General features: G+C 38.3%; 1 protein-coding gene across 1 annotated transcript; it reads right to left on the minus strand.

The window, feature by feature from the left end:
• Window positions 1-950: 950 nt before the first annotated feature.
• Window positions 951-4,751, minus strand: LOC149834352 (protein kinase PINOID-like). The gene is made up of 2 exons (XM_090009350.1): window positions 4,174-4,751; window positions 951-1,924 (listed from the first exon to the last, which is right to left on the minus strand). The coding sequence occupies exons 1-2, from the start codon at window positions 4,749-4,751 to the stop codon at window positions 1,153-1,155; spliced, it is 1,350 nt and encodes a 449-aa protein (XP_089865476.1). The 3' UTR covers window positions 951-1,152.
• Window positions 4,752-25,922: the final 21,171 nt, after the last annotated feature.

The raw sequence follows: 25,922 nt of genomic DNA on the forward strand, positions 1-25,922 counted from the left end.
TGTCATTTTTTTTTTTTCTAATTGCATTTTTCTCGCTTCCATCCATGCCCTACAAGTGTTCTCCTCTCCAACAGGCAACTAGATGCGGTAACCAGTGTTGATAAACAAACCAAACTCGTTTCTTTTGTCAAGTCGAGCAAGGTTTAACGAATCTTATTAGCTATATCTCATTTACAACATATATATTTAGGGAAATTAAAATATGTTTTACCAATCTAATGTTTGTTAGTATGAATGGAGATTTTCATAGGTTTTTATACAAATCTAACCCTGTGGAATTATCATTTCCTGGATACCATGGAGCAGGTGGACTTGCGAAACAACCATACCATGAAGCGATTTAGTCCACCAAAATTATTTTTCATTCATATGAAATTTCACTTAATTCTTTCATTTTCATATTATTAATAAAGTATGTATATGGATGGATTCATCACATATATCAGGATACTTTGGAGTAATTCTGCATGGTCCATTTTTTTAAGAATCGATTGTAATCGGATCAAGAAATGTGCTTAAATATTTATGAAAGCATGTTCCATTGGATAAGAATCCTAATAGGATAAAAAAAATATGATTTTTTATAATTTATAAAAATTCCAAGCCATTAATTTTCAACCTTTAAAAAGATCCAGATCCCTGATCCAAGAATCTATCTCTATAAAAACAAACTTCTAGATCACATCCGTCAGGTAAAATTTTCAAAGAAAAAACTTACTAAGTGACGTTCATTGAAGCGTTCTAGCTACACAAGTCCAATAAACTAGTTCATATACAAAATTATATATTTTTAAAATTAAAAATAATAAAATTTAGACCCCCAAAGGCCCAGACCTACTAGGCCAGGTTCAAACAAGCTCAACCACCTTGGGAGACCCAACATAAGGTAGACAAAATGCGGTTTAGGGTCTAACCTAACCGAGTCTTCCAAGACTGTCTAAAATAATAGAGCTTAACTCACGACCAAGCGCGAATTTTAATACGCCTAAAGTCAGGGATCAGATCGCGATTTGTCAAAGTCCAAACAAACTTTTTACTAATTCAAGATTAAAGACAGGAATTTACAAGGAAAAGACATTCCCCAAATCAGGCACAAAAGGCGCGGGGAAAGAAAAAGAAAAACCAAGTCGCCAACAACGGACCACGCCCACCTCAAAAGAAGTCAAACTTCACCGCCGCGTTCGACCTTTGGTAGTAGCTCGTCCTGGTGCGCCTGAACCCAGGTATCTCAGGGGGCGCGGCAGACCGGATCAGGGCAAAGTTGATCCCCTTGAAGAAGGCGTGAGCCTTGACCTCGGCAGCGCCACGCCTTGACCCGAGCCGCTTCGCTGGGTCCTTGACCAACAAAGACCCGATCAGGTCGCGAGATGCGGACTCGAGAGGGGTGAGTGCAGGCGCGGGGAAGGTCAGCGGCCGGTTGACAATGTTCTTAAGCGTGGCCTCGTTGCTCGCACCCCGGAACGGGGTCTGGCCGTAGATCAGCTCGTAGAGGAACACACCAAAAGCCCACCAGTCAACCCCACTGCCGTGTGACTCGCCGGCAGCAACCTCCGGCGCGACGTATTCATGTGTTCCGACGAACGAACATGACCGGGCTGATGTCGGCTCTGCGACGAATTGCCGGGCTGCAGCTGCCACGGTCTTCCGGTGGCGCCGCTTCGAGCTGTAGGAAAACCAGAACGGGAAGCAGGAGATGGTGGCCGAGAGTGGTGGTGGTTGTGGTAGCGCTGATGGTGGGGAGAGGATGGGGTTCATCGGGGATTCGATGGTGGCGGTGGACGTGCACCGGAGGGAGAGGTCGAAGTCGGAGAGCATGATGTGGCCGTCAGATCGGATTAGGACGTTCTCGGGCTTTAGGTCTCGGTAGATGATGCCCAGCATGTGCAGGTACTCTAGCGCTAGCAGCACTTCGGCGGCGTAGAATCTGCAACCAAGGAACGCCAATTTAATAGTTTTTATTAATCTGGTTTTATCATTCAGCGTAGCAGAGATGGAAAGAGCAATAGCTAATCAATGATTTCCGAAGATGGTTGTTTTGTTCTTCTCAAAAGAAATTTTGTAAGATGAATGATATGATAAAAATGATCCACCGGTTCCATAATCAGATGAAGCCACAATTCCTCAAGGATAAGATGTTTATCTTATTAGATGGAGAACTAAAAGAATGAAGAGCAATAACTTAAACATAGCAAGTGAGCAACAATTATTATGAACCAAATGTTTTAGACCTCTCTCTCTCTCTCTCATATATATATATATATATATATAAAGAGTGACCAAGAGACTAATTATCTAATTAAAAGGCGTATTAATCGAATTGAAGATAATGACCAAGATGGTTCATCAATTCAATAATGAACACAGGACAGAAGGCAAAATGGCCAACATGAAATTTCTTTGATCAGTGGGTTGATCGAGGCTGCCCGGTAAATGATAAAAGAACACTGAATAAACAAACGGGAAGAATTAACAAGGAAGATGTATGTTCATTTCTTTGTTGCAGGAGACAGGAAGAATATCAGATTGCTGTAGGGTGACGACGAATCATAAAGGAAGCTTCTTTGGAATGGAAAAAGGAATCTAAAACAAAAGAAAGAAAGAGGAACCAATTAAATCACAGGTTAGTGTAGCTGACGGAGAACATGTGGAGGTAGGTTGCTGAGTTGCTCTCTACAGCGTACAGTCAGGGTGTTCCTTTGTTTTAGATATAGAATAATGCAAAGGCCATGGATGATCTCATTACATTTGTTAAACGTACACATGGTGGGGGCTCAAAGTAAAGAAAAGAGAAACAAGTGGCACTGTGGTATACTATCTCCACCAAACTCCGATTCCGTCGGTTGGGTTTAGAGGGGGCGAGCTTAGCTTTTCCTATGAAATCACAGCCTTGTCCACAGGGTAGGAATGAGATGGGCTGGTTATTTTATAATGGTGGGGTCTAGACTTAGAACCAACTTGAGAAACCCGTGAAGCCACTGTAGACACCGGCCTAGTGGGATCCCCAAAACTTGCATAGAATAGGCTGCTAGTGAAGAAGCGTTAGATAAATATCCAATAATCCAAGTAACTCCAATGACGAGCAATGGAAACGCACCAGATCAAGCAAGTCTTTCCAAATTCTCACAGATCAGAGAACACATAGCTCAACGGTGATGAAAAGGAAGCCTGAACGAGACAGACGACCAATTTTAACCATATCACAATTTTGGAAAACAAGGCATCTGAAAAAGAAAGGTACCCAAAATCAGACGACCAATCTGTCATTTTTTCACCCCAAAAACCACTACAAAAAATGAATGAAAAATACCAAAAAGAAAATGGTCACAAATTTTCACACCACCAATTGGAAAATGATGCCTAAAAGACTCTCACCCAAAATCAGACGACCCAAAGGCCAGGAAAGTGAAGAGCACTAATGGGGAAAAACCGGTATCTAAAAGAAAGGAGACCAAAACCAGACGACCATTTCGAATGTATTTCCAAAGATTCAGTTATAAAAGAGAAGCATAAGATCGAAAGCCATAAAAGTTAAGAACCACTAATGGTAAAAATGGTATCTGGCCAGAAAAGCAAGGAGACCAAAAACCAGACGACCATTTTCCGATCTTTTTTTTTCGATGGGTATCCGAGCTTCTCAGTCCAAAACATTTGGTCTAGAAAAAAAAAAGGCGACAAATGGCATCCGAAAGAATGCAACCGATCAATTTTCTTTCCTTGAGAAACCAAAAAGTAGCACAAATACTGGCAATAAAAGAGTGATAAATGAAAACCTTACTAAATGGGCACGGTGTTAAATGAATCATAATATTGGATTTCTATGGAGTGTTAGAAATTCTGACTGCACAGATGTGATCTATATGCTCATTTTTTATAAAATCATTTTTTAAGCATTAAGGATTTTTTTTATAAGAATTAAAAAATAAACCGCTTACAATTTTCATAAATTTTTTTACTCCAAATACCATAATTTTCATCCAAAACGTTAAGTATAGATTTCTATTAAATCAATCATGCTGAAAACATCTATGGATCAGAATTTCGAAAAAACCAACGGCAATCCCATTTAGCATGTTTTCATTTCTCATAAAAACAATACCAAAACCAGAAAGTTGGATAGAAAAAGAAAAGAAGTTTCGGGAGATTTCAAAACCAAAGGAGAGAGAGAGGTGTTACCTAGCGGAGGAGAGAGTGAAGCGCTTGGCCTGCTGCCGGTGCCGGAGGGCGTGGAGGTCACCGCCGGAGCAGAACTCCATGAGAACGCAGGAGAAGTTGGAGGCCTCGAAAGATGCGTAGAGCGTCGGCAAGAAAGGGTGGTCGAGAATCCCCAGGATTTCCCTCTCCGCCTCCGCCCGATGCAGCTTCTTCCTCCGCTGCAGAACCTCCCTGTCCACCACCTTCATGGCGTACAGGTTCTCGCTCCCCAGGCCCCCCCTCGGCTGGCACAGGTACACGTTCCCGATGTCCCCGCTCCCCAGCCTCCTTACGAGTCGGAAGTCCCGGAACCCGAGCGACCCGCCCCTGCGTCGCCTCAGCATCCGGATCGCCTCGAAAGCCGGGTCGCGGGACCTGTGGGGCTTCGCGCAGGGAGACCTCGAGCCAGTGCTGGTGGCGAGGTTCGGTGGCGCCTCCGACGGGTCGCAGCAGAAGGATAGCCGGCTCAGCGAGCTGCACGTATCGCTCGCCGAGCTCTGGCTCGAGTTGGGGGCATCCGAGCCGGCCTCGTTGTCCGAGTCGGGGAAGTAGTCGTTCATCTTTTCCTGCTCTCTGCAGGACTCTCCTTTCAACTCCACCGAATGATGCGGAAAGAAGGAGAGAGAGAGAGAGAGAGAGAGAGAGAGAGAGAGAGAGAGAGAGAGAGGGGAAATGGAGAAGGGTTGGCTTCAGTGTTGCTCAGGGTCATAAAAAAAAATTTGTACGAGAAGAAAAGTTGTCTGCATGGATATATATATATATATATAATAATACTCCCACCACTGAAAGTACGATGGAATTTTTGAGCCTATAAAATTTCTTTAAAATATTTAAGAAAAAAGGTAAAAAGGCAATTAAAGGATTGAAGGGTAAAAGGTGAGCCCCTTTGAAGTTTGAACCCCCGGTTGCAGAAATTAACCATGGTTAAGACAAGGTAACCCCAGAGTGAGAGAGACTACACTTTGACAATCCTGGGGATTCGAATTCGTGACGTCGTTGTTTCGCACGCTGCATGGTTTTAACTATGCTCAAGCCGGATTCACTATTTTATTCCTCCTCGAACATGGTATAAGGTTTTCTCATATCCAGATCGAAGTTTCGGGTTTGACCCGGATTCAAGGACATGGATCGAGGGAGAGGATTTCGGGTCATTTTGGACCAACACGAACTATACTCGGTTCTGTTAAGTGGAGAGCCGACCAATCTCACTCAGCCTTGGGTACGTTAACTTTCGTGTCCGATGGCATTTCAGTTATTCAGCCTAGGCAAGGAAGTCACCAACTTGAAGTGTGAGGACTGTTTGGTAAATAAATTAATGCGAGAGGGCTTTTGTGTACATCACTCGGGTGAGGGAAACAATGACGTCCACTCGTAGTCGCAGCTGCATGCTGACGTGGCGCACGAAAGCCATGTGTTGGCAGTTGGGCCTCTTTGTCGTTAGGCCTTTTTGCGCTTTTGGTCGTGGACGGTTATGGACTCCCGAACTTTGTTGTGGACGATAAGGGCCTTTGACTTACCAAATCCAATTTGAGTTTTCATCCGGATCTTATGTTAAGATCCATGTCCGATTGGAAATGTCAGAGAAGGATCGGATTGGAAATTTGAATGCTTTTTTTCTATTTGGAGGTGGAAAATGTTTGGACCGAAATTTAGTAAACATGCATCAAATCGAGTGGATTTTAATAAGTTCTAATATTTTTATGATCAAGTTTATTACATTATTAACTATTCATATTTTTGTCTCAAAGCGTGAGATATATCTAATTTAATATCTATTTTCCACAGAGTAAGATGTATTAAAATCATCTACCAGTTCAGATCAATCAAATAGAATTTGCAACTATAAATTTTAAAGATCTTGATATATAAAACTTTTTATATGGACTTTGTCAGATGAATCAAATGACTACAATGGCCAGAAAAGTGGATGCATTTTTTAAAATTAAACATGTGAGAAAGGATGCTTTTGAAAACGTATAAAAGTTACCTTTTTAACGTTAAAAAGTAACTTTTTTGACGTTAAAAAGTAACTCCACTTTTATGGTATTGTAATCATTTGAATCAAAAGGGCTGTGAGCGGGTTGGATCAGGGCTGGGTCAGACCAAATAACTACTAACCCGGAGTTTTGTCGGGTCACAAAAATAGAATTCGGAACTAGACCAGCATAATTTTTAAAAGTTATTTTTATTTAAAAATATATATAAAATGCTTGGGTGAGGTTTGGTACCGGCAAAAAATCATGACCCAAACCTTGCCCGAATATTGCTCGGGCCAGGTTCGGGTCGGCACATCCCATGTCCATAATCAGGAATTCGGATTCAGGTCAGGGATACCCGGTACAAACTGGACCCTTTGACAGCCCTTGGTAGAATCGTATTTACCATGCGGTTCAAAACCAGATCAAGCTCGTCGCAGCTAGGGATGCAAACGTTCGTATCTAGAACAGTTCAATACATTGACGAGTCAGATGGATCAGATTTGAAACAATCAAAATTTGCAAAACCTCCACCCTGGATCCGACCCATTTTGCATATCTAGTAGCAGGCTCACCCACATCTAAGACTTAATGGGGGCCCAGCTTGGGCAACCCAAGCTCGACCCGTTTTAGGTTTGGGTTGGCTAACCACCCCAAAAGGGTTTACCTAGTGGTGCAATATTGTCATTTCATTGGTCCTCAGGTTGGGTTGGGCAACAAATTGATTGGTTGCCCCGGACACGCGGCGTTGGAACAGATGGACGGGGATGACGTGGCAAGACACGTCACTACCGTCGGCATGGCCGGCTCCTCCAATTCGCTAGAAGCCCGGGCCCACTGTCTGTCCTTTTCCACGTTATTCCCCCAACATAGTGGGCCCGACGCCAGCACGCGGGTCCCGCACTTATAAACGAGCGCCATGTGCCAGATCCAGAAGCAACACACGCAGCTGCTGCGTTGGAGAAATTTCCAAATTTGCCTCTAGAATTATTCTGAATGACAAAAATGCCACTTGTGTGATGGTTCTCCGCTCAACTAAACCTAGACCTTGACCCCTCGAGTCAAGGTCAGGCCAGGTCTAGAGTTCCGTTTGACTGAATCATATTTTCTAAACCCGGCATGGTTCGCCTGGTCGTGAATTGGCGGTCAAGTTTTTCCTTTATGTGGTTTCTATTTGCTTGGGTTAGGTTCCATCCCAAAACTAGACATTGAAAGAGGGCTAGGGCCAAGTTTGGAGTTGGTTTGACTAGGTTATAACAATGGCTACCTTAGTGAACCGTCAAGCTATGACCTGTACCAAGTTATAACAATTTACCAGCTCATCATTCACATGTTGGTCGTTAACTTAGGGGACAATGGGATCCACCAATCTTGGTTGGAGATGAGTCCAATAGTGTAGGTCATAGGCCTAACCTAACCACAATGTGCCACCCCGTCATTGAGTTATGGCATCCAACCAAACTTTAACTCCAAGAAGAACCTAATTGATGTTCATTATGTTGGATACTTCATGCCTCGTAGGGACATAGAGAAAGACTCATCTCAAAGAACGGTAGCATTCAAGTAACACAATTTTCTTGATTAGGTTGGGGATCTAAACCATTGTCACAATTCTCATTTTAGGGGTTTTTTTGGGGGCATAGTCAAAGAATTTGATCTTGGCAGCTTAATTTGTTCATTTTTTATCATTTTATTACTTGAATAAACATAAAACTTGACATGTCCCAAAAGCATCAAACTTGACATGTCCCAAAAGCATAAAACTTAGAGACTAGGTCCCTCACCTCAAGGCTCTTGGCAAAATTTTAGAAACATTATCTCAATGGGCATATGACAACTTAACTTCGACTAAGTAGTCTCGCAAGCACATGTTAGATACACTATCTTTAAAGTAATATATAGATGCCTCACTTATAACCAAGTCTTCGGTGCAATGGATATTAGAATAACTTGGTCGCTAAGATATAATCGAGTTTTCACCTACTCACAAAGGTCGACTCATGTCTTGCATTTGGTGAGATCAAACAACTCAACATGAACCACTTTTAATGGTCATTTAACTTGAATAGGTAGACTCTACGCTCAACTAAGTAAACCATAGACTAAGTCAAGATAATTAAATGTCAATAGAGAGAGAAAGCTCGTTGTTGAGAAAAGGAGAGGAGAGGAGGTTAAGAATGAGATAATGAAAATTAAAAGAGTTTGGGATTTATATAAGACTAAGCTCTAACAACTAATAATTAGTGCCAATCACCAACACCTAAAAATAAGTAGCCTTAAATGGACTCAATAGTAGCCGGGAGTCAATGGATTAAGTTGGCACAAAATAGCTAGTCAAAGTGGATTTAATAACTGGGTATGATCAACAAATAAAAAAGTTGTAGGTCAAGGGTCTAAAATGATCCTGCCATAATCAAGAACATTTAAATATTAAGCTGGATCAATGATCAAAGAAGATGAGCAAATAGACTTTTGATCATACATAGAACATACAATAGATGTTGAACTAAGTCAAGAATGGCTAAAATGGTTAGGTTGATCGAGTGTAGGTCGAACAATGAGCGATCAATGTTCACATAAAGGTTGGTCAAAGACATAAGGATAAAAAACATCTGAGGTATCAAAAATAATGAACAAAAGTCAAATATGATTACGACCAAACCAATCTAAATTGAGACCAAACTAAACACAAACCTATATCTAAATTCAAATCTAAAATTCAAAGTCTAAAGTTCAATGCCAACCAATAATTTTTACAAATAATTAAATTTAACCCAAGAGATTTTGCAAATCATGCAACAATATCTGGATTGAACCCTATAGAAAATATTGCAAGATGTTCAAAATGTCAAAGATGACAATTATTCCAAACTTACTCTTGGATTTTCTATTTATTAATTAATAACTACTTCCTCACTAGCCGTGCGTTGCAATTTGTAGCAATCTTCTTGTCTTGAGAAGATACATAATATCTTATTACCCGTATTTCAAAATCCAAGGAATTTAGGATCTTTAATATGAAGCTTTAATCCTTTTTCACAATGATATTTGCAAAAAAAAAAAATTTTGATAAATCAAGATCTTTTATACAGGGATGATATTTGTAAAAAATACTCTTTAAGAACGAAGCTAATCCAATTGGAAGAATGAAGGGTTTTTCTCAAATTTTAGATACTTAGCAAGAAAATTAAATTTTGAGTTTAATTTCATCGATATTATATGATGAGGTGATGATGGAACGAGATTTTCATTTTCATTTTTTTCTCTGTCGTTTTCTCATGGGGGAGAAAAAGGAAGGGATTGATTGAAACTCAACGACAGGAGGCCCGAGTAATGAAGGTACCATGTGATCACAATGAGACAAACAGTCATTTCTAGTCATTACTGGATGAATTCATTTTGAATCGACCTGTGGTTATAAACGTTATATTTATTATGATATTATTTGTCAGAGGGATCCAAGAAATGACCAACATGACTTTTACCAAAATTAACAAGTAAAGCATTAAAATTTAAAAGTGATATACCCTGTGTTACTACGCGGTTTTACAAGTAACATTTAAATGGTACTTTCTCAAGAAATAAAAAAAAATAAAACATGTATGCATTTATAGGAAAAATGAAATATGAAAACTAACAAAATATATAAACTAACTATGAACCGAGATTTTTTTTAGGGTTTTTTGCAAATGTAAGTCTGCAGATGCATTCGGCATGGTCCATTTGCTTGGAATCGGATATTGGGTCACCGCAATCAGATTAAGAAATGTGATTTTGCATGTTTAAATATTTATGAAATTTTTTATCTATTGATTTTCAAGCTTTAAAAGTTTTTTCTTATAGATGATCTAAAAGTTATGTCACATTCATAAGGGTGAAATTTTAAAAAATAAAATAAAAAAAATAAAAATCAGTGCATATTAATTTACATATTTTAATGGTTTGCATATTTCAGTTACCCTGCATTGCATTTATGGTGCTACGTTTCATATAGACAATGTACAGTTGTTGCCCGTGTTTTCAAGTTGATGTGAATATGTGGTGAAATCTTTTATGGCAAACACCAACATGCTTGATGATCATCATCATATCATGATTACGATGAAGCACAAGCTGCACAACATTTGACATGCATGTGATGATGATATGTTAATGATGATAATTGACAATGAACAGCATCTCTTGATATTGATGTCACCAATTCATAGACATAAATTTGAATTTAAAGGTATTAAGATCATTGGCTTTTTTGGGGGGTTGTCAATTAATATGCTCTTAGACGAAAATGACATTTCACACGGCATAACATGCATGTATGGTGTGACGGATGGCATTGTCATACATACGCCAAACCAATGCATATATATGCATTGAGAATATCATCATTTGATTTGTTCTTTCTATCACATGAAACCAACCTGGTTTTCCGCTGTTTTTTGACAGAGTATCATGTGGGACCTCCATTTGTCGATCAAATTGTCAAAAATTATTGAAATTTTAGACTGTTTTTTGAACAACTTATTTGTAAACGTGACCAAGTTCGTGAAGTCAAAATATTTTGGATTTCAATATATTGTTAGAGGGGATGTGGTCTTTAATCAGTGATGATTAGGGCTGGTAATTAGATCAACACCACACAGGCTCAATCTGACCCTCTGTAGGGCAAGAGAGCATCCTGAATTAAGTTGATCTACTAATAAATCCCAATTCTTACTGAGAAAAGAAAAGAAATGATCTTCTCTTCGAATTCAAATACTTTCCAAATTTATTAAAAACACCCAAATCAATGCTCAACCACAGATCCAATGGCATCAATTTCTTCGTCCATGCTCAGACAAATCAGATTCATAAAAGAATAAACAAGATATAGCAATCAATCATCGAAATCAAGCATCTAAATTCAAGTGAATACTGATTTTCACATCAAGAGAGAAATTTATGCTTCTCCAAGTTCAGCATAATTAAGCAAGCCAAACATAATTTAATGTGAATGAAATTGGTAGTGCAAATTTTCCACCTGATTTTAATGTTCAGAGTCGATCTTCATGTTTTTTTGTTCCATTCTTACGAGCTACCATCAAATGCTGCAGATATAGGATCCTTCCATGAATTGAATTAAGTTGATTTGAGGTTGACTTACACAATTTCACTACTGAAATTGCCGATCTACATGATATTTTGAAGCTCTTCAATCAAAACAAGATTTAAAGATGACATCATAAGCTTTCAAACACATAAAAAATCACCTTAAACCGACATCGGGATTAAAAGTTATGACCAAAACAAGGTTTTTACACTGTTTGGATTTAGTTTTGGATCCAAATCTAATCCAAATTATCATTCAGACTCTACTTATCATTCTTCAAAGTGTAAAAGAGCAACACATAAAGGACTCTCTATGACGTGAAATGTATATGGACTCTCAACCAAATTCAGATGTGGATCTTAAGGTTCACGTCTCAATACCATGCACTCTATATCATTCTATAATTTTTCAGTATCGTTTCAAGATCTGAAGGTGATCCTGTATTAATCTTGAAGAACCAATATGGATATATTGTAACCACATTTTTTATGTGTGTCGGCCCAGCCCACATATATAATGTGCCTGGTTTCCGCTTAGTACCTAATGGGCTCGGGCTTAAAACCTTGTCCCAAATCCAGCCCATGGCGGGCCGTGTTAACTTAGCCCATCGGGCCGCCCACCCCATTGCCCACCCTTAGTTGTAGGTCCATTGTATTTGGTGTGGGATCAAATTCTCTAAGTTTTTTTTTTTACCACACCAATGAAATGCATCCAGAAACTCCATGGAACGATTAGTCCAATTCAGGGTTACTGGACGAGTTTTTTTGTCCACTCACATGTGGGAAAATAGTTTCTTGAAAACCCATTTTCGAAACTTATGGGATACTTCTAAAAATGCATGGGAAACCTGTTTTTCATCACATGGGAAACATATGTACTTAAAATGAGAAACTCGTTTCCCTTTTTACGGAAACATGTTTATGTTTTCTTTTGTAGTAGGTCCCTTGTATTGAGTTTGGGATCAAATGTCTAAGATTTTTTTTTGTCCACACCAATCAAATGCATCCAGAAATTCCAAGGACAATTAGTCCAATTCAGGGTCCCCGGGCATTTAGGTAAACTCGTTTCTTGGAAAACCGTTTTTAAAACTTATGGGATACTTTTAAAAATGCATGGAAAACCCGTCTCTCATCACATGAGAAACGTACGTACTTTAAATGGGAAACTCATTTCCCTTTTTTGGCAAACATGTTTAATGTACATTTTTTGCAAGTGTTTCTTAAATAAGACATTTGTTTTTAAAATAAAAAGTTGAAATATATATGTTAATGAAAATTTCAATTAGTTATTTTAGTTGTAGTCAATGTAATGGTATATTTTATAAACAAGTATTATTTTTTTACTATTTGTCATAATATTAGTAAAAAAACAAAGTTTATGTAAACTTATAATACTCTTCATACATATTGTCAGCATTTGTATTTTTGCTCCATACACACACACACACAATATATATATATATAAACATGTTTCTTGTTTCATATAAACTTTAGAGATTCATATAATCTGCAAGGGATGCACATTTGTGGGTTTGGAAGTCATGACGTCCTTTTAGCTTGGTGACTTTCACGAGTCACCCCTACCAGACGTGGGGAGCCCTTTGGGTATTGCAATTATTGTAATTAGAAAAATCTACAAAAACATACCTAACTTTTGGTCTATTTACAAACACACGCCTAACTTTTGAAGTATTACAAATACAAGCTTCGTTAACAAAGCAATTCTCAAAAATTAGGTGTATGTTCACAAATAAGCCAAAAATTAAGCGTGTTTTTTGTAATTTTTGCTTAAAATTATAATTGCAATTATGCTGATTTAGTTGATCATGACTAGGGCCGGTACACAAGCCCAACAAACCCAACAGGGCATGTTGTCGTTTACCAGTGGATTGCGCTTGTGGCTTAGCTCGATCGAGTTCATGTTTGGACGAGTTGTTCTCAAGCTCAACTTATTCCTAAATGAAACAAGTCAAACATGAGTATTTCATGTTATTTATACATGATATATATATATAATGCATTTTTTAGGCTCTCTTTTCCTGTTAGGTCTTGTTAAGCCCATTCAAAAATTAGATTTTAAAGTTTTTTTTTTTACATATAACACCCTAGATGTGATCTATATAGGTTTTGTTTAGTGGGAACTGACTTTTGGATTGCTGAAATCTGACTTGTATATAGGTTTTTTAGGTGATCCATGAAGGTATAAGTTTTTCTCTATAAAAAAAAGCATGATCCAAGACTTGATTCCCACTAAATCAAATTTATCGCATATGGGACAACGAGAAATGGGGCCTAATATGTACACTTTTCTCCTGATCAGGGAAGCAGATCAGGTCATGCTGAACATAAGCGTTTTTGCTCATGCCGACATCGTGGCCATAATCCGATTTGCATTTTAAAAAGCTAAAAAGTCAACAAAACCACGTGGCATTCATCCAAAATGCAAACAGACGGCCACGATGTCGGCATGAGCAAAAACGCTCATGTTCAGCATGACCTGATTTGCTTCCCCTGACCCGAACCTATTGTTTGTGGCTGCCGATTCAGATTTAGATCCAACAGCCACAAACAAACAAGGCTACTTAATACCTTTATTTTCCAATGGTGACCCCCACTTTCCCATTTCCTTCTTCCTTGTCCCTCTCCCTCTCCCTCTCTGCAAGGCAAGGACCAGCATAGATCCCACCCAGCTCTCTCCCTACAACGCTCACTCATCATCCTGAGGTTCGTCTCTCTATCTTATATATTACATTTAATAATTATATTTTATGAATATAGTTTTTATTCATCTTTCTCTCTTTATATATTATTTTATGTGTTCTTCTTTTTGTATATTACACTTGAAATATATAGTATGCATAAATATATATATATATATATAATATTTTATCTATACGAGCTCTCTCAAGCCTAGTCAAGCTGAACACTTTGTGCTTTGGCTCGACTCGCTTTAACAAAAAGAGCTGTTCGTGGCTCGGCTCACCAACTATACAAACCAATCAAGAACGAGTTTGTGATGAAGTTGGAATTGGTTGGCCACCGGACCTTGTGCATCCCCCCACCAGGATGGGGAAATATGACAGGGAACTCTCTCAACCTATTTGTAGACAGGTAGGGCCTACCTATAATTGGATTCGACCTTGTCAAATGTGGTCCCATTATCTCCAGACCTCGAACTGGACCCGAAATCAGCAGGAGCATTTGGTCCGCAAAATACAGGCCACATGGATCGGTTATCATACCATTAGACAGTCTGACCTCAAACTGGGTAGGATATGGATAAAGTATCCATCCAAACGACATCCACCTTTAAGGATACCCATCACCACCAGGGGTAGACATCGGCAGGGTACCCGGCCCGTGATGAGTCAGGCAAGGCCCACCCTGATCAGGTAGGGCCAGTGCAATTGGCAAAAACAAATAAGCCCATGGGTCGGGTTAACTGGGTTGGCCCAAAAGAACCCAATTCTAGCCTCATTATAACCTGGTCAGACTGGGCTCAGGCGTACGAATGGATCGAGCCTGTCGAGCCCTAATCCGGCTGGACTCGGGACTGGAATGGGTCGAACCTGTTGGGTCCTAAGTGGGACGGTCCAATTTCCACCCTCAATCACCACAGTAACGTCCATATAAATATAAGGAACAGGTGGGACATGGATGTGGACGTTGTGGTCCATTGTACTCACTTTTCAAAAATGCTCACCAAAATCTGGCCTACCCATAAATGTCCATATCCAACTCACATTTTTGTCTATAATGCCTACACGCATAATGGTTTGATATAGATTGATGTATTTGGATGTGGAAGTGGACATCAGTTAACTTACAACTGAATTATGGTATCCGTATCGGCTCATATTATATGGATGTGGATTTGGACCTACTTTAAGCTTAAGTTTTCATAATGTAATGGGCGGTTATGAGTAAAACAAAAAAAAAAATCAAGGGGTTGGATATGGGCAGACCCATGGGTTTTTTTATGACAAGTAGGGATGGTAGTGGACTGAGGGAAACGGGCCCCGCCTCACCCCTTTTGAACTGGGGATGAAGGACATGAAACAGGGATGGAGGTAGGGGATGAAGGTTAAAATCAAAATCCTTTCAGGGATGGAGGTGGGGATGGACTTACGCTTTTCCCGGGATCTCCGCCCAGTCCCCAATCCTTCTAAGGATGGCAATGGATGGAGGCATTTGGACCGGGGATGGAGGACATGAAGCGGAGATAGAGGTCTGGATTTTGAGACAAAGCCGTAGTGGAGACCTTGTGCCCCGCCCCCGTCCACTGCCATCCCTAATGACAAGGAACCCTGGCCGAGAACTGGGTGACTTAATGGGTTCACGCTTTATGAAGTGAGCCAATTCTTGCTCGAACGACTAAACTAAAGATCTTTAATTAGATTTCCAATACCGGAAAAGAATGAGTTAGTAACTGACTAAGCTATTCCAATGAACCGAAAAGGGCCAAAGTGATTTGATGGTAAATGATAGATTCACTAATCTCAGACTTCATCGAGTATCGAAGATTCATTAAAAATGAAAAATGGTTTCACATAAAATAAATCTCGTACTTTGGCATCATTGCTGGAAAGCAATTCTCCCGTAAAGACTCAATTTGATCTCTGAATCAATTAGCAAGTCTGTGCAATCACAACGAGTAACTGTAATTGCGGATATCTCCTAGACGTAAATTTGATCATCATAATAACATTAAACTAAATTTAATCTTTCTTTTCCTTAAATCATCAACTGTTTAAACCAGATAAATGGGACGATAAACAAAATCTAAAACTATACTTCAGGTGGGATCATCTGCATCCAAACCCTTATAGAGCCCACTAATGGGCCCATGCTAGGTGTTGGATATGGGAACAGATATATGTAAATAAATCCAATCAATGTTTTTTTATCATGATCACAAATATTGCCGTAAGCGGATGTGAACCACAATTTTTATAAAAAAAATTTGTTCTTTTCTCTAAAATTTAACCGTACAAATGTGATCCGCATTTTTGGTTTTGTAAGCTGCGAGTATCCAATTAAGGATGCTTTAAAATAAATGGCTCATAATCTTCATAAATATTCAAACATTCAAATATCATATTTTTTTCATCCAAAATACATGATCCAATAATTGATTTACCACACGGAACTGAACACATCCACATGATTGGATTTGCAAAAAGAAAACATTGAAAGTTTTCATGCTTCTAGTCATCATATTTCAGTTCTCATATCCAATCTATGACTACCATAAATCACAAATATTGCCATTATTTTGAATTTCTCATAGTTTTTTTTAGAAACTCACATGATGCAAAAATCCCAATAAAATCATGTGAAATTCAAAATGTCATCCATATTCCGTACCATTTCGTCACAAAGCTACCTCAATATTATCATGACTTGGTAGATTCTATATTTTACCTTATTTTTACAAATTTTCTTATATATTTCTAATACATCGATATGTTTAAAATAATTTGCCTAAAAACACTGATTTTTCAATTTTATCATGAGTTTTACATTGTTGAGAAAATCCTGAGAACCAGATCAGCAACTTCGCCTGTAAGATGTGAGTATCGCCCAAATTTAAAAACATCGCGATATATTCAGAAACTGGTAACTAACGTTCTTTAAATTCTTACCGATATAAACTACCTTGGTAATTCACCCAATAAAAGCTGTTGGCATTTTCCGATATTTTCTGGAGATTTCTTCAGAAAAAAAAGTTTTGAGATTCGCGAAATTGACGGTAACCAGATGCCTCTACGAAAAAATACGTATACGGGAAGTATATACGGTGTACGAGCGTATGTTCATACGAAAGTGACGACCCGTATACCGCTGGGATAACGACAGGCGCGTGGTCCCCACACCGTGCCGCAGACGAAGACGCTGCGACGACGGCGACGTCCAGGGTGACGTCAGTGGGTGCGAATTAGCGGCATCGGTTTTTAACCATGGTTAGTGCTGAGTTGGGTTAGGTGTGATTAACTCGACCACAGTTAGCTTTTTCCTGATTTTTATGTTATTAATTATTTTTCCTTTTTCTGGGATTTGATTGTGCTGACTTTGATATCTCCAACGGTTATCGTGCATTTTCGATTGACGAAAATACCCCTCCCATATACAGGCTGCGCTCTCCTCTTAAAATCCGAGTCTTTTCCAACGACTCGGATATCGATTATGATCGTTAGCGAGCCCCTACCCACACTTTATAGTATGTTTGTATGCAATGTTTTTTAAAGCCCGAATAGAGTCGGATCGCATCATTTTGAATCAATTTATTTTAATCAATAAAAAATAATAAAAAAATACAGGACATTATCTAAAAAGGAAAATACATAAACGAAATAAATGATGACTATTGACTTGCGGATTTAATCAATTTCTATACTACAAGTGTGGATCCGGCCCTAAAGACGATTATTGTATGAATAGCTGGATCTTGTACTGTAAACCCGGTTTGAGAAAGATCCGAATCTGATAGATAAGGCTGCAGTAACTGTGCATCAAATTCTAGGGTTGGATTTGATGTTTGGTTCTATATTTTTTTTAAAAATGGCTGTTGAGGGTCAGAATCAAAAGTAAGCCCTAGGTTCATGGATCTCGAGACTGATGATGGAGATATGGTCGGGCCAGAAATACGAGGATCATCTGACAGAAGATAATGAAACCGGATCCGATAGTGCCTGACTTGATTAGATTGGATATCTCATTTCCTGTATCCAACCGACTCTAAACAGTATACCTTCCTTACATGAATAAAAGTGCTTTGGTTCTGTAACCAACCATTAATTTGCAGATCGAGTCTAAAGCCAAGTTCTGTTCGAGTAAGTTGATCCCACCGGACCCGATTTGGCATAATGGGGATAAACTTCCTATTTGCCAATCAAGATCAACAATTAGTACTGTAGCAATTCAGTTTTTTTTTGGGCAATTGAATGTTGGATTGGATCTTAGCTACATGGGGCCTTTCATGCCTTTAAAGACTCTGGAGGTTGTGGGGGTAACCATAGTCCTGGAAACAGTAATTTCAAAAAACTAGGAAATTCATGACATTACAATTCATGGCATCTTGGGAAGGGGTGATCATCTGCATGGGGCTCTGCACTGTGGTACGCAAGTCACCAACTACCAACACTGCAAATGCATAATTGCTAACAACTCATTAACAAAAAAATATCGTTTTGAAATATAAATAGTATTTCAAAAATATCATCTTGAAATATAAATAGTAATTCAAAAATATAATCTTGAAATATAAATAGTAATTAATTTACTGCCTTGGAGTTCGTTTTGCTGAAGAGTGCAGACAAAAAGACGGATTTGGAATGATTTTCATCCCAAAAATTTTCTGCCATATTAATGTCTTATCACTTATGACATTTTTTCTAATTTGGGAGAGTAGTGAACCACATTTTTTGTTCTTTTTTTCTCGAATCTAACCGTACGGGTATGATCTACTTGGTTTTATGAGAACTCACTCATGCATCATGCATAAATAAGATTCTTTTAAGGCTTTAAAATTAATGGTTCATAATCTTTATAAATATTCAAGCATTTAAAAATCATATTTTTCTATCAAGAGAACGATAGAATAGTTGATTCCTATTAAATTCATCATGCCGAGCACATCCATGGTTGAATTTGCAAAAAAAAATGTTGAAAATGCCCATGTTTTCAGTTCTCATATTCTAGTTATTTTATTCTCAGTTCTCATATTCTAGTGATTATATATATACCTAAGACTATAGACTAGGGTTTTTAGTTAAATGAAGTGGCAGGTCTAGATGGTCCTCCCTTTATTGTGAACAGTATCATTTAAAAGGTGGCATGGTAGGATGAAGATTCAGTATCCTCAATGTGTCATTATGAGGTTTTGCTTTCAATGTCATGTTGAAATAGAAGCCTTTAAATTACCAGGCAGAACCTAAGTATAGGGAAGCAGCGTGTTGAAGTTTTTTGGCTTTTGTGCATCTAGGCCTTGCCCCAAAATATAGGCCAGGTCTTAGTAGTCCAAGCTCACTACCCACAAACTAAGAGACATGAAAATTGTGCTTATTAGGCTTGGCTGCTTGGCTTTCCATCGTTTGTTACTTTTTTTTCGATTTATTACTCTAAGAAATTGCTTAGACTTGATCGTGCTGAGCTTTGTAGAATCTAACCTTGTTTGCGTAGAACCTGTTTGCAGAGCTTATGTTGGGTGTTGGCTTGCGCAGAAAGGCAACATTGATCATGAGAATCGAACCTTGACTGCCCGTCAAGTGGCTAAGGTCCCACCCCACTACGCCAACCTCCTTAGGGCAATTGTTTGTCACTTTTAATCAGCTTTGGTCGCAATCACATAACTTGCCAGGACATGGTCCAAGATGAAGGACTACTTGGACAAGCCAGACAATTCAATGGTGGCCATTAGGGAGGCCAAGCCTAGTTTTGTAGAATATGAATTTCAGTCGATGACGTTATGTTCAAGCAAAGGTATGACAGTGATCGCTGAACTTAGCTCATGCTCTAAGCTAGGTCGGCCTCTACTCTAATTCTTGGAAGATCATTTGTTGATCATGAAAAATAAGCCCCACCAGCTTCCTGGCGCCACATGTACATGACAATTTTTTTTCTTCGTGTTTTTTGCTCTTAAAATAGATGCTTGATGCTTTAGTGCAATAGCAACCAGCAAGACTTGTTTTCTAGGTTCTCCTGTGAGTAACCTTGTTGCCACCACTAGATGCTTTAGTGCAGTAGCAAGCAAGTCCTAGGCTAGGATCTTGGTTCTCATATTTCTATGATTTTTCTCAGTTGAGGGTTGTCCAATCTCCAGCTAGGGAGTAGGGAATGTCCCTATCTTGCTTAGACAGATGGGCACAGCTTTGAGCTTGTTAATAGCCAAACATGGCAGCTGAACTGAACCAGTCAAAGTTGCATTATTTGCAGATCAGGGGTATGGCTTCAAAATTCAAATCCTAGCATGAAGCATGCTTGGCTCATGAAATTGAAAGGGGGACTTGTTTTTATCTGTGCCATTTGAATACCACATAAATATGAAAACTTCAGTCTCAATTAATACATTACGAACTACTTTTTCTCGTGCTATTAGAAAACATGGATTTCATGAGAAAGTTTTCTATTTTATGACCAGACTAGCAAAATTATTGTTGCATTGGTACTCGATATTTTCTAAGTATATCACATGGGAAACCATAACAAAAGTATCATATGTTTAAGAAACTCGTCTCAATTACTTGAGAAATGAGTACCATCTTATGAAGAAAACAGGTTTGTCTGGTAGGAGAAGTGCATGTCACCTTGTATCGGGACGTTTCAGGTTCAAAACACAATGGTACAGTTGTATAACTTGTAGGGTCTGCCTAACCCCTGCTTGCCTTTGAAAAAAGAAGCAGGTTTCTATCACATTATAAATGAGTGCCAAGCTTCTTCTTCTTTTTTTAAAGATAAGCTAGGGTTAGGCAGACCCCTACCTGTGGGTCAAAATGTACAAAAAAAAGTACACGTATTCCTCTGCTAGGCCCCAGTGTGGGGGGCGATCTTTCCAGCAATGATCTAATGAGATTGACACCAGTTTGCAAAGCTGCACAGATATACTATTCACAGATTTATGAACAAAATGAATTGGACATTCTAGAAAGGCAAGCTGAAGTTAGGCGGACCCCACCAGTTATTATTCAACGCACCACTGGGGTTTTGAACCTGCAACGTCACACCACAGGAGGAATGAGACCTTTCTTTCCCCTTCCTTCCAGTTCAATGGAAGCCACACAGATTACATCTCTTCGGGAGGACTCCAAAGTGATCCTTGACTATTTCGCAGGGAGTTTCAAAACATGAACCCAACCTGCCCACTCTCTATCAGCTATCTCAATCGAACCATTGACCAACTGGTGCTTCACATGGTTGGTAAGAGTTGTCAGTGCACGTCTCCTTGTGGTGGGACGTTGCAGGTTCAAAACCCAGTGGTACGCTTGATTAATAACTGGTGGGGATCTGCCTAGACCCAGTTGGCCTTTCAAAAAATAGTCAGTCGAACCCTCCCCAAGAAAACAGCCTTCATGATCCCGAACAGCTGTACACCCAATCTGCCGTCTCATCCTTTTTTATCCACATTTCTACCAAAGTATTGTTGGAAGCTTTTAATGCCTCCAAACCTTACCTTCAGTGGAAATTTTGTTTGTCAATACTTGCATGCGTTGATTGAGGCGATTTATCAGGGCGCATGAGCACTCTATCTACTTTTTGTGTAAATATACCACGTTTTTAGTGTTCCGTGTATAGCTGGTGTTTCTAATAAAATCGTTTGGGGGCCTCTCCTGGTCAGGTGCATCACGTTCAGTGTATACCGAGATTTGAAAAGATTGTTTCTATTTTTTCTGCAATCTGATCATATATGGGAATAAATTTTTGGATTGTGAGATTTTAACACAAGTTAGGTTTTTATAAGATTGAAAAATCAACCACCAAGGTGGTATCACATGTGGTAAGCGGGGCCCTGTGCTAAGCTGAAGGACCAGGATTGAATCCCTCTGCCACATGGGGCGACTGTTGTTCTGGTGGGGGTCTAACTAACCCCAGCTTGCCTTTCAAAAAGAAAAGATTCAAAAATCAACCGACTACAATTTTAAAAAATATTCATTTTTTAAAAAATCTTTTTTCTAAAAAAAACAAGAATCAAATATGATTTTCTAGCAAATCAATTCTGCAAAACACATCTATAGGGTCAAATTTTTGAAATACAAACCGAAACCCACCCTCACACCATTTGGTGGTAAGCACAAAAAGCATCAGGCACCTACCCATTGTAAGATCATATGGCCATAAGTGACTCTTAGAATGGTTATTCCAGCAATCACGTTGCAAGAGAAGTATCTTTTGAGGTTGGAAGCCATTTCAACAGACACATTTCAAGAGAAGAGTTTCTTAAGGAATGAAGGGATTTCTCCCAGGGGTTGTGTCCCAAAGCTTGAACCATCTTCATAGTTTATAAAATGCAAGTGAAACAATGTATGAGATATACAACACAAAATACACAAGAATTCATAGCATTAAGAGAAGAAGAGAGTTGAGAGTTCGGACTCCCTCGCGATTTCAAGCGTAACTGCGAGGCCTTCATCCCGCTATAATATCGGATATGTGCAAAGTCGCTTCCCAACATTGGTATCAGAGCACAGGTTGTGCAGGTTTGACAGATCCCTATCGGTGAAAGTGTGTACGCCGATATTTCTGCATCGCCATTGCCAGGAAAAAGAAAAACAAATAATTCAAACAGGAAAATAAGCTATTAAAGTCAGTGAGATTTTTCTCTTTGAGAAAACTCAGTTTATCAGAGTAAATAAAAAATTTTATCGTCGAATCGACTCTGGCTTGTGTTGAAACTGCGCACGCTGTAAACACCCTAAATTTTTTACCTTCTTTCATAAGCCATTTCCTTTGCCACTGGGGCCCACTTTCTGCAGCCTTCAGGGAACCAGCGGGTCAACACCCGAGCCAGGGTTGTTCATGGCCTAAAATTTACAACAAACTTCAATACTTTATCTCACAATCAAGATTCAATACTCATTTTGGCTCAATCTCAATTATCAGTTCTCATCCTCAGATAAGAATTTTCAATCCTTTGTGTCTGCCAAGGGTTCGGGATTCCAAGTCCCTCATCAAGGGTTTATATTTCAGGTGTCATTGCATAATACTGTGTACATTTTGTATTTCATCTCATACCATATCATATTATTTCATGGTATTGCATGTCATTGCATCTCATTTTCGAGATCCAGTACTCCTGTTTTTTAAAAATCTTTCAATCCATATTCATTTTTAAAACTTTTCTTTCAAAATCAATTCCAAATACCTGGATTTTAAATCGATATTTTGTCATTTGTTAACCCCCATGATCTTATATTTCAAAATATTTTTCTTACAAAATGATCTGGATTCATTTTAAAATCAATTCTTAACTGATCGCAGTTCTCAGATGAGACTCATCTAGGTGGTGTCGCTTTTGGACACTTTTATTCCTCAAATTTCTCAAATTTTCAAAGTCCTAGTCGAATCAAGACTCCATCTTTTTACTTTTTAAACATTTTTCAAATTTTCATTTTGGTTTTAAATCAGAGGTAGTCTTATCCCTTGTCCATTCCTGTCATTTTGACCAAAATTTCAAAGTCCCAGTCAAATTATGACTCTTTTCCAGAGTTTCAGTCAGATCAGGACTCTACTTTTCACTTCTATTTTTATCTTTTTTTGAGAAAATTTTTTAAAACCTTTCATTTTGGCCAAAATTTTAGAGTTCCAGTTGGACTAGGACTCTGCCCTAGAGTCCTAATCGAATCAGGACTTTATCCTGATTTCATTTTCACTTGTTTTCAAAAGTTATCCTTAAAATCTTGTCATTTGCTTCTAAAAAAAAAATTCTCAGAGTTCTAGTCGAATTTGGATTCTTTCCCAGAGTCCTAGTCGGATCAGGACTCTAAACCAGACTTCAATTTCTATCTTATTTTCACATGTTTTCTAAAACGCTCTCATTTGTTTTCTAAAAAACTCAAAATTCTAAGAGTTTTAGTCGAATTAGGACTTTGTCCCAGAGTCTCAGTTGGATCAACACTCTAATTCTTATTTTAGTTTTCATCTTGTTTTCACTTATTTTCGCGAAAAGCTCTCAAAATCTTCTTGTCTATTTTCAGAAAAATCATAATTTTTAAAGTTTTAGTCAAATTAGGACTCTGTCTCAGAGTCCTGATCGAATCAAAACTCTATTCTGATTTCTGTTTTAACTCCTATTTTCACTTGTTTTCAAAAATTCTTTTATCTATTTTCCAAAAGAAGTAAAATTCTAGAGTCCCAATCGGTTCAGAACTCTACCATGATTTCATTTGTTACCTTTATTTTACTTGTTTTTCGAAAATAAAACCAAAATTTTAGAGTTTCAGTTGAACTAAGACTTTGTCATAGAGTTTCAGCTGGATTAGGACTTTAATCCTGATTTCAAATTTCATCCCATTTCTACCTGTTTTTTAAAAACTCTCTCAATTATTGTCAGAAAAACTAAAAAAATCTAGAGTTTTAATCTGATCAGGACTCTATCCCAGAGTCCTAATCTGGTTAGAACTCCATTCTGATTTCTGTTTCTACTTCTATTTTCATTCTCTTCACTTGTTTTTCAAAAATTAGTCTATTTCATAGAGTTCCAGTCGATTCAGGACTCTATTTCAGAGTTTCGATTGAGTTAAGACTCTAACCCTGACTGCATTTTTTGACTTATCTTCACTTATTTTGAGAAAATCTTTCAAAAACCTTTTTATTTGACTTTCAAAAACCTAAATTTTAGAGTTTTAGTTGGTTTAGGACTCTAGTCTAGAGTTTCAGTTCATTCAGGATTCTATTTTCAAAACTTCTGATTTTTATTCGATGATTTTAACTCTGTTTTAAAATCATTTCTAATCTTTATTCCAACTTTTTCAAAACCCTGATGTAGGGCCCACACAGTTGGCACCAGATCTAGAGAAGTCTCAATCCATTCAGAACTCTGATGGATTCGAAACTTTCAATTTCAAATCAATTTTTTTTTTAACCTCTTTTAAAATCTCTTATTTTCAAGTTTTAAAATCGTTTCTGAAAAAATCAAGTGGGGCCCACTCTGGGTGGCGCCACATTTGAAAGAGTTAGGGTTAGTTAATGTCTTAATTAGGTTAGGAGTTAAAAGAGACAAAATCCATTTTAAAAAATACATCTTTTATTTAGAGTTTTAGCCTTGCTTTATTTAAAGTTTTAAAAACCAAACATGGGCCCACCTAGGTGGCGCCACATTTGAGACCTTTTTTTAGTTGAATTAGGTTAATTAGGCTAATTAATTAGAGTTAGATTAGGTTAGGAGTCATCATAAAAATCGCCCTCCATATGGCTTATCAAAATCAAATTAGGAAACTTTTTTTTTCTTTCCAAAATAGCCTTTTGAAAATCTATAAAAAGGGGGCAAAAGGGGGGTCGACCCCTATGCTTTCTCTCTCACTTTCTTGCTGCTTCTCTCTCCTCCTAGCATCATCTCCTTCCTCCATTGGATCAACAGCCCCTAAGGTAAAATTTTTCTACCTTATTTCATTAATTTTATTATCTTTTTTTACCTTTTTTATGGTTTTCACCATTGCCGCCCCTTGCATATGGATTTCAAGCTTGGCTTTCATCCAAGAAACGTAAAATCGATTTAAGAAAGCGATCTAACGTTGTTTGAGGGCATTTTTCATGATTCCAATCCATTTAAATCGTTGAAAGTACCATTTTTTCTATTTAAGCCTATTAAAAGATGAGATTCGCCCATCAAAATCAAATTAGGAAACTTTTTTTTTCTTTCCAAAATAGCCTTTTGAAAATCTATAAAAAGGGGGCAAAAGGGGGGTCGACCCCTATGCTTTCTCTCTCACTTTCTTGCTGCTTCTCTCTCCTCCTAGCATCATCTCCTTCCTCCATTGGATCAACAGCCCCTAAGGTAAATTTTTCCTACCTTATTTCATTAATTTTATTAGCTTTTTTTACCTTTTTTATGGTTTTCACCATTGCCGCCCCTTGCATATGGATTTCAAGCTTGGCTTTCATCCAAGAAACGTAAAATCGATTTAAGAAAGCGATCTAACGTTGTTTGAGGGCATTTTTCATGATTCCAATCCATTT

The sequence above is a fragment of the Nuphar pumila genome, chromosome 6 (genome assembly GCF_984573655.1).
Source record: "Nuphar pumila chromosome 6, dmNupPumi1.hap1.1, whole genome shotgun sequence".
NCBI classification, from domain to species: Eukaryota; Viridiplantae; Streptophyta; class Magnoliopsida; order Nymphaeales; family Nymphaeaceae; genus Nuphar; species Nuphar pumila.